At 60.5% G+C, this 9,286-nt stretch overlaps 1 protein-coding gene across 1 annotated transcript; it reads left to right on the plus strand.

The window, feature by feature from the left end:
* Window positions 1-25: 25 nt before the first annotated feature.
* LOC142070063 (HAUS augmin-like complex subunit 5) lies at window positions 26-6,871 on the plus strand. Its single transcript, XM_075123038.1, has 13 exons — window positions 26-55; window positions 231-388; window positions 719-794; window positions 1,151-1,278; window positions 1,541-1,619; window positions 1,874-2,019; window positions 2,299-2,461; window positions 2,882-2,962; window positions 3,155-3,300; window positions 5,335-5,449; window positions 5,705-5,831; window positions 6,022-6,154; window positions 6,562-6,871. Exons 1-13 carry the CDS (start codon window positions 26-28, stop codon window positions 6,680-6,682), a joined length of 1,503 nt encoding a protein of 500 aa, XP_074979139.1. The 3' UTR covers window positions 6,683-6,871.
* The last annotated feature ends 2,415 nt before the right edge of the window (window positions 6,872-9,286 follow it).

The raw sequence follows: 9,286 nt of genomic DNA on the forward strand, positions 1-9,286 counted from the left end.
CCCCTGGGGCTGCTGATTTTCCCCCATGGTCCCTCCCCAGACAATCACCTGTGGGGTTCACACCCATCACCTCAGGACTCCTGGGTTCTGGGAGCGGGGCAGGGGGGTGGGAGAGGCTGGGAGCCAGGACTCCTGGGTTCTATCCCCAGCTCTGGGAGGGGAGTGGGGCCTTGTAGTGGGGCCTTGGGGTGAGGTTTCCCTGATGGTCTTTCTGCTCCGACCCCGCAGAGGTCTCCCTGGAGGCGGCCCAGGAGCGGATCCGTGACGCCCAGCGCCGCTCCCTGCTGCTCAAGGCCTATGCGGCCTGCCTGGCCAAGGAACGCCAGCAGCTGCAGGGCAGCGTAGCACAGCTGAGGGGGCGGCTGGAGCAGCTGAAGGACATCAGCAGGTGTGTGGGGGGTGGTTCCATCCTTAGCGTGGGGTCCCCACTGTTCCTGGTCGCGTCCCCCGGAATCCTTTGCTTCTGAAGCACTATCCGGTGGACATCTCTGCTGGGCAGTAGCTCCCAGAATCTTTTGCTCCTTGGTAGGGGGTCCCATGGCAGGTGGCATTAGGGATTGGGGATTGCCTATCCTGGGTAGCATCTCTCAGTATCCTTTGCTCCATGGCAGGGTCCCGCTGGGTATGGGGGGGGGGGATGTCTTGAACTGTGCTCCCCCTTCCTCTCCTTCCCCTTCCCCCCCCCCCCAATTTTCACAGCCTCCTCTGGTCTCTGCAGAAAGGCCAAGGTGGAGCTGACGGTGGGAGGGAAGCTGCCTGACCTCGGATTTGCTGGCTTGGAGCCTGAAGTACTGGTGAGTTGGGGAGAGGATAGTGGGTAGATCCTGGGCGGGGGGGAGAGGAATTTGAGAATCCTGCTCCCCTCTGCTAGTTGGGGGTGGTGATCTGGGGATCCCAGTCCTGGATCTCATGGGGGGGAATCTGGAGATGCCAAGGCAGGCTCTAGTGACAAGGGGTACCCGGTAATCTGAGCCCTGTGAATGCCAGCATGGGGCTCTGGTGATCTCCCTGTGGGATTTGGCGATGGGGTTTGGTTGGGAAGGAGCAGCGCTGCGCCCTCTAGCCCCGTATGGGGCATTGGAGCCAGCCGTGAGGGAAAGTACAGCGTCCCTGGTCCACTCTGGCTCATCCCACCTCTCTGCCTACGCAGGACATGGTGGGTTCCCACCCTCCCAACCATGTCCAGGCAGCCCTGGAGCACCTGGCCCTGGAGAACACCCTGCAGATGCAGGAGCTCACCAGCCGCATTGACATTCCCCGCGACGTAGAGGCCCTCAAGTGGGTACCGCTAAGGGGCTGACAGTGTGGAGGTGTGGTGCTGTACGGAGCTATCGCCCCCCAGTGGTGGTGGCTTGTACTTGGGGGTGGGGGCAGAGTCAGAGCTCGAGAGAGAGGGGTGCTGTGGGGCTTTGGCCCCCTGGTGGTGTCAGCTTGTACTGCAGGGGGCAGAGTCTGGGCTCTGGGGCCTGTCACCCCAGTGGTGCTGCAGTGACCCATGACACCAATGCTGGGACCTGTATCTCTGTCCTCTGACCTGCAGGTTCCGCTACGAGAGCTCCCGTCTGGAAGACCTGGCGGGGCCACCAGCAGCCCTGCCCTCAGTCCGGGGCCTCATACAGGTGAGTCGGGGCATGGGGAGGGGCAGGCAGGGCCGCATGTGGGGGCTGGGCAGTGCCAGTGGCTAGGATATAGTGGGGGGGAGGGAGCCACATTCGGGGCTCCGGGAGTGTGGGATATATCAGGGGGAAGGGGCTGTATCTCAGTGCTGGGGGGTCCCAGGCACAACAGGGCCCATATCTCCAGCTGGGTTATAGTGGGGGGAGGGGGCAGAGTCCCCAGGCCCCTCCTCACCTGCTCCCTCCCCTGGCTGCAGGAAGGCTGGAGCAGGTGTGAGGAGCTGTGGGTGCAGCAGCTCCCCCTACAGGCCCGGGAGCAGCGCTGCACGGCCCAGCTGGCCTCCCTCGTGCAGGAGATGCACCGGCTGGTGGCGGACGGCTCGGAGCACGCGATCCTCGCCAGGTAGCTGCTGCAGGCCCTGGGAGACACCCCGCCCCCTGAACTCAGCCCTGCACAGTTCGTGACCACCCACCGCTGGGAGAGCGCTCCCTGCTGGCGGGACTTCCCACCCCAGGGGTACCCCGGCTCTGTCAGGGCCCCCTGGAGCGCGCTCCCTGCTGGGGAGACTTCCCTGTCCTGTGGGGTCCCCCTGCGCTCTCGGGGCCCTGTGGTGAGCACCCCCTGCTGGGGAGACTCCCCCCCACCCCCCCATTGAACTGGCCTGTCCCGCCCGGCCCCCAGGGCGGTGCTGGAGCTGGAGCTGCGGGCTGTGCGGCTGGCAGGGCTGCGGGATGGGCTGCGTCGAGGCTGCCAGGAACTGGAGCAGGAGGCAAGTGCCCGCCATGCGGAGCTGCAGGCCTTGCAGAGCAAGCGTCAGCGCATTCTGGACTTCCGCCACCTGGTGGTGAGTGCGGGAAGCGCGGGGGGGAATCTGGGGGCCAGAGCAGGGCAACCTCTGGACGTGGGACCTGCCTGGGGGGTGGGGAGGCAGTAGGGCACACAGGAGGATGAGGTGGGGTTGGCTGGGAGGGTGTCCGTGGGTGGGGGGTTCCTGGAGGGGGATCCACAGGGTACCTGGCTGGCCTGTGGGGAAGGAAGTAGAGGGGGTGCATGCTGAGGGGAGTATATGGGTTTGGGGATGATGGGCGGGAGGGGAGGCAGGGAAAGGAAGGAGTGGACAAGTTGGGGGTCGGGGGGGTTCCTTCTATGGGAAAGGGAGCGATTGCGGGGTTGAATCTGGGGTGCCTTACTGGCCCGGGGGGAGCAGGGACACTGTCTTGAAGCAGCCCCAGGACTGACACTTTCTCTACCCCCTTCCCCCCAGCGCGAAAAGCAGCAGCAGGTCCGGGCGCTGATCAAAGGCACCTCCTACATCAAATGCCAGCTCCACAAGGACCAGGCCGAGGTGAGACACCCTCCCATGCCATGGGGCGGGATCAAGGGGCACTGACAGAGGATGGGGGAGTCCAGGGCTGGGATACCAGGAGGCTGTGGGTCGGGCCTGAGGGGCACCGGCAGGGCTGGGGGAGTGGGGCCCAGGGCTGGGAGGGCGGGGCAGCAGCATGGTCTCCCCCAAACCCCGCTCTCTCTCTCTCAGGTCCAGGCCTTCGTGCAGAGGAAGCTGCTGGGCCCGGAACAGGACGTGACCCTGGAGTCGCAGCGGCTGCACGGGGGGGTGGAGCGCGAGGTCCGGCAGCTGGGGGCCATCGCCCTCCCCTGCCTGCTGCACCGCAGCCTCCCGGGGTGAGTCTCCCCCCACCCTCCTGCTCTGTCTGATTGCTCTCCCCCACAGCGAGCAGGGTCCTGGGGCCAACTGTCCCCTCTTGGGCTGCCCCAGGGGCTGGGTCCCCATATGGGGGGGCACACCTTGGCCTTGGGGGTGTACCTGTGCTCCCCCTCCTGCACTACTGGACTTGGGGTATGCAGGATTCCTGGGATTTTCTCCCCCCTCCCCTTCCCTCCCCACCTGTGTCCCATTGAAACGGGGCTGAGACCCACCCTGGGAAAAGCACCCTGAGATCTGCCGGTTGGAGGGAGGGAGGGAGGTGCCTGCAGAGCAGTACTGGTACTCTGCTCCTCTGCCCCAAGCTGGGGGTGCTGGTCCTCTGGGAGGAGCATCAGTACTTAGGCAGGTTTCAGAGGAACAGCCGTGTTAGTCTGTATTCGCAAAAAGAAAAGGAGTACTTGTGGCACCTTAAAGACTAACCAATTTATTTGAGCATGAGCTTTCGTGAGCTACAGCTCACTTCATCAGATGTATACCGTGGAAACTGCAGCAGACTTTATATACACACAGAGAATATGAAACAATACCTCCTCCCACCCCACTGTCCTGCTGGTAATAGCTTATCTAAAGTGATCAACAGGTGGGCCATTTCCAGCACAAATCCAGGTTTTCTCACCCTCCACCCCCCCACACAAATTCACTCTCCTGCTGGTGCTAGCCCATCCAAAGTGACAACTCTTTACATAATCAAGTCGGGCTATTTCCTGCATAGATCCAGGTTTTCTCACATCCCCCCCACCCCCATACACACACAAACTCACTCTCCTGCTGGTAATAGCTCATCTAAACTGACCACTCTCCAAGTTTAAATCCAAGTTAAACCAGAACATCTGGGGGGGGGGGGGTAGGAAAAAACAAGAGGAAACAGGCTACCTTGCATAATGACTTAGCCACTCCCAGTCTCTATTTAAGCCTAAATTAATAGTATCCAATTTGCAAATGAATTCCAATTCAGCAGTTTCTCGCTGGAGTCTGGATTTGAAGTTTTTTTGTTTTAAGATAGCGACCTTCATGTCTGTGATTGCGTGACCAGAGAGATTGAAGTGTTCTCCGACTGGTTTCTGAATGTTATAATTCTTGACATCTGATTTGTGTCCATTTATTCTTTTACGTAGAGACTGTCCAGTTTGACCAATGTACATGGCAGAGGGGCATTGCTGGCACATGATGGCATATATCACATTGGTGGATGTGCAGGTGAACGAGCCTCTGATAGTGTGGCTGATGTTATTAGGCCCTGTGATGGTGTCCCCTGAATAGATATGTGGGCACAATTGGGAACGGGCTTTGTTGCAAGGATAAGTTCCTGGGTTAGTGGTTCTGTTGTGTGGTATGTGGTTGTTGGTGAGTATTTGCTTCAGGTTGCAGGGCTGTCTGTAGGCAAGGACTGGCCTGTCTCCCAAGACTTGTGAGAGTGTTGGGTCATCCTTTAGGATAGGTTGTAGATCCTTAATAATGCGTTGGGGGGGTTAGGCAGTGGGATTAATGCTGCAGTCGGGGCACGGAGACGAGCAGGAGCGTTGGTGCTGGGGAATACTAATGAAAACCCCATATTCTCTGGGCGGAGAGCTAATACCCTGAGAATAGGGCAGGGGCTTTAATACTCTGGTGGGTGCATGAATACTCCCTCCGGGGGGGGGGGGGGGAGGAGGGTAATGCTCTGAGAGCCTTGGTACCCGAGATCTGTGGTAGGAGGATTAATACTTTCTGGGCTGATAATGCTCTAGGAGCATCGGTAGCCTCTAGCGGTGAGAGGAGCATTGATACTCTCTGGGGTATTAATACTCTGGGAACACTGGTACCTGCTCTCCCGGGGGTACCAATGCTGTACTATGCCAGCAGGCTGCTGTGAGGACGGGGCCCCGCCAGCCCTTCCTGGGGAGCGGGAGGGCTGTGGGCTGGGGTGCCCGGTGGGGATGGGGGATGCCTGAGGGTGAGGGGTTCAGGGGCTGATCCTCAGCTGCCCTGACCCGGTCGTCCCCCGCCTCCAGGTCCCAGCAGGTCCCAGCCCACGAGCTCTCCATCCATCGGCTGGACCGGACGGGGCTCGCCCAGCACCGGGCCTTCCTCACTGTGTGCCAGGCTGCCGGCTTCCCTCTCTACAAGGTGAGACGCACACTTGGTGGAGCAATGGGGCAGGGAGCAGGAATGTCTCCCCACAGGGTGGGAGTGAACCCCTCCTCTGAGACCCTCTTCTGGGAAGAGATGGGATGGGGGGCCCCGGGGAGGGGGTGGGGCAGGAGCACCCCCCAAGTTTATTCTGCATTAAACCTCCTCAGAGCTCCCTGGGGGGTGATCTTGGGGGAGAGGGGGCAGGTCCTGTCTCCCCTCACCCCCTGTGTCTATCTGTCTCTGCCCCAGGCCCCGGAGCACCTCCTGCCCCACATGGCTGAGCTGAAGAAGGAGCTGCTGGCCCTGCGTGCCCAGCTGAGTTACAAGAGCCAGGCGCTAGCCAGCCTGCAGCAGCGCCAGGGGACCGACGTGCAAGGTGAGCTCTCCCCATGGCTCCAGGGGGGCGACCCCCAGCCTGCGGCCCCTTCCCAGAGTCTGCGAGGGGCACCCTCCTGGCACACGAGCCGGCCTGAAGGGTGGCAGGACCATGGCATCCGCCCAGCACAGCTCAGCACCCCCCTCCAGCCATAACTCCTCCGGGCCTCACCAATGTCTCTTTCCCCCAGTCCTGCTGCAGGCCCTGCGGGACCACGACCGGGAGCAGGCCGGAGCCCTGGGGCCGTGGATCCAGCTGGTGACCGAGCAGTGCGAGCACCGCATGGAGCGCTGGCCTGAGGTGCAGGCCACAATCGACGCCTGGTGAGGAGCCCCCGCCCACCTGGTTTATGGGACGCCTTGTTCTCCAGAGGGGGGAGGCCCTGCCCATCCTGTGCTGGGAGGGGGTCCAGGGTTGGTTCTCCCCTGCCAGGGGTGGGGTGGGGGCTGTGAGGAAGAAGGGGGCTTGCCCAAGTGGAGGGGGGGGCACAGGAGGGACTGATTGGGGGGTTGGGGGCTGGGGTGGGAAGGAAGGGGGTGGTCTGGTGCCTCTGGAGAATGGGCGTACCTAGGGAGCGGCCGGGGGGGGCATATGCCATAAGGGATGATGTGGGGGGGGGCAGATTTTGAGTGTGGACATGGTGGTGTCTGTGCTGGGGGGGGAACTGGGGCGGGGGGCCGGAAGGAGCCATCTCACCTGCTGCCCTCTCTCTCCCCGTCCCTGTGTTCAGGTGGGAGCAGCCGGGGCAGTTCTCCCTGCCGGCGGAGCACCGCCAGGGCCTCACCTTGCAGCAGTGGCTGGAGCGCTGGACCCTGGCCCTCAAGACCCTCCAGCAGCACAGCTGGGCCTGATGGCCCTGTCCTGCCTGGGAGGGGCTCGGGGAGCCTCGCCCCCAAAGGGGTGCAGTTGTAGGTAGCCACACCCATGTTAGGGAAGGAGTGTGGGTGGGACGCGCCTATCTGGGGTGGAGTTATTGGGGGCCTAACCCAGCTGTCCCCTCTTCCGCAAGGTGGGGGGTCAGTGTAAGGGGGGGTGACCCAGATGCTGGTGGTGGGAGGGTTGGTGGGGCTGAGCGGAGATGGGGGAGCAGTGTCAGGTGTGGGGGGGATCCCACGTGGGTTTTGTGGCGTTCTGTAATTCCCATTGTTCTGAATAAACTGACTAATGCGCATTCAGGTCTATGGCAGGGACTGGGACATGGGGCCTTTCCCCTCTGGGGGACGCCAGCTCCGACCTGTCCCAGGGCAGGGACTGGCAGGCTCAGGTGGGTGGGGAATGGTCCCCTGCTAGGGGGCACCAGCTCTATCTGGCTGCTCCAGGCTGGCTTGGCCTGTGGTTCTGCCTGGACCATCCCACCCTCCCTTGTGCCCTGCCCTAGGGGCCAGTAAAGACGGCCCTGTCCCAGGCACCTGAGCCCAGTGGTTAATTCCTGTGCTGAGGTAGCAACAGCCCCTCAGATCCCACCCCTGAACTCGCCGCCCTGGCTGCAGCCATCCCCTCCTTGCAGAACCACCTCTGAAGCCTTTGGGGGGGTTTGGGGGCAACTTTGTCCTTATTCCTCTTCCATGGAAAAACTGAGGGATGGAACAGGGAGAGGTGAGTGGCCTAAACCCAGGAGCCCTGGCTCCCACACTCACCCCCTCCCCCTTCCTGTTGGAAATCAAGTGGAGGGATGCTTTGCTGGTGGGGGACACCCCCAGCTAGGAAGTGGGGGTAGACAGCACCTATCATTGGGGGGCAGGAGGCCCCTCTCAGGGCACCGCCCCAAAAAAGCCCCACAGCACCCTGCAAATCAAACAATCCCCCTGGACACAGCCAAGATGCCGCTGGCCAGGGAGCCAACAAGACCCCACTGTCATTACCAAGGCTGCTAATTCCCCACAGCCTGCTGGTTAAAACATCCTCTTGCCGGACTGTGCTTAACGTGGCCGCAGAACCAAGTGCGGAGGATTGAGCAATCTCTGGGTGCAGTAGCTTTTGTCCAGCAGGCTCAGACCTTCCCAAGCTTTTTGGTGCCTCGCTGCCACTGATTTCCAGGAATGACGGTGGATTAATCTTCATAGCCCTTGTGATTTCCTTGCTGGCTCTGGGACCCCCCCCCTTTTGCTCCCTGCTGTACAAACAGGCTTTAAGCCCCGGCTTTCTCTACTGAGGAACAAATGTAGTAGCCCAGCACGATTGCAAAGCGTTAGAATCTTGGAGACGATCAAAGTGGCTCTGAGCCCAAGAAACGTCTTCCCTGCCCCTCCTCTAAGTATCGAAGGCCGCCCCCAAAATCCAACTGGGTCTTGGCCACGGATCTTGTTCCCTTGATGCCAGCGGGTTTTCGGTTTGATGCAGGTTCCCAGCTTCCCGGGCCAGCCGTGGTCCTGTCAGTGGAGCTGCTGGGTAACCCATAATATGCTCGTGGGGCGTGTTTAATCCACTTGGTGGTCAGGAGGGAAACCTGCCCCTACATCTGTGCACAAGGAGAACCCATTTGGCTGGGAAGGGAGCGAGGAAAAAGAGCAAGTGAAAAAAAATAACCAGCGAGAGAGAAAAGAGTGTGAAAGGCAGAGAAAGAAATAAAGGGAGAGTAAAAACAATAGACAATGAAGGAAAGAAAGAGCATGAAAGGTAGAGGGGGAAAAAAGCAAGCAAGAACCTGCAAGCTACAGAAGGAAAGGAACAAAAAAGAACAAATGAACAAACAGGAGCGCTAGATAAAGCTCGAATAGGACAGTGACAGAAAGAAGGACAGACTGACCTGTTAAGCAAGGTTCCACCCCAAATTCTCCATGTTGGGGGCACAGGCCCTCCCACTTCCCTTCTGGCTTGAGATCCTTCCTCCTCTGCTTGGGTTGACCATCCATGCTCCCCAATCCCAACCCCCTTCCCATATGCTTGGGAATGGGTAGGGGAAGGCGTCTTCCTTTGCAGGGCTTCAGCTGAGCAGGGCCGTGGGTGTCTCTCCCTGGGGCGCTTTGGTTGGGGTTCTTTAAGCTCAGTGACATCGAGTGCGACAAATGAGAAGAGGAAATTTTTTTGTACCAGAAAGGGGGGGGGGGCACCAGAGAGAGGAACTGAACACAGCCCAGCGCCGGCTGGAGCCCAGACGCCGGCAGGTGGAGGAACATGTCCAGAACCTACTTGGATGGTGTCGTCGAGCGCTGCTCCCCGAGGGGGACGGATAAGCGCAGGGGGGCGGGTGTAGTCGCAAACCACCGCTGCTGGTTTCCTACTGGTGTGACCAATTTTTGCAAAGCTTTTTTTTTTTTTTTTTTTCCCCCGCTCCCTGTCTTCATTTGTTGCTAGGGCTGGGCGGCTTTCTTCACTGCCATTGATGAGGGCAGCGGCACGAGGGGCTCAGGGCAGAGACTCGGGGAACTTGTCGGGGGGGGATGCACAGAGGGTCACAGGGGTAAGAATCCCAGTTAGCCCTTGCAGGGCAATGGCGGTGCCATGGCTTTTAGTAT

The sequence above is a fragment of the Caretta caretta genome, chromosome 24 (genome assembly GCF_965140235.1).
Source record: "Caretta caretta isolate rCarCar2 chromosome 24, rCarCar1.hap1, whole genome shotgun sequence".
NCBI lineage: Eukaryota > Metazoa > Chordata > Testudines > Cheloniidae > Caretta > Caretta caretta.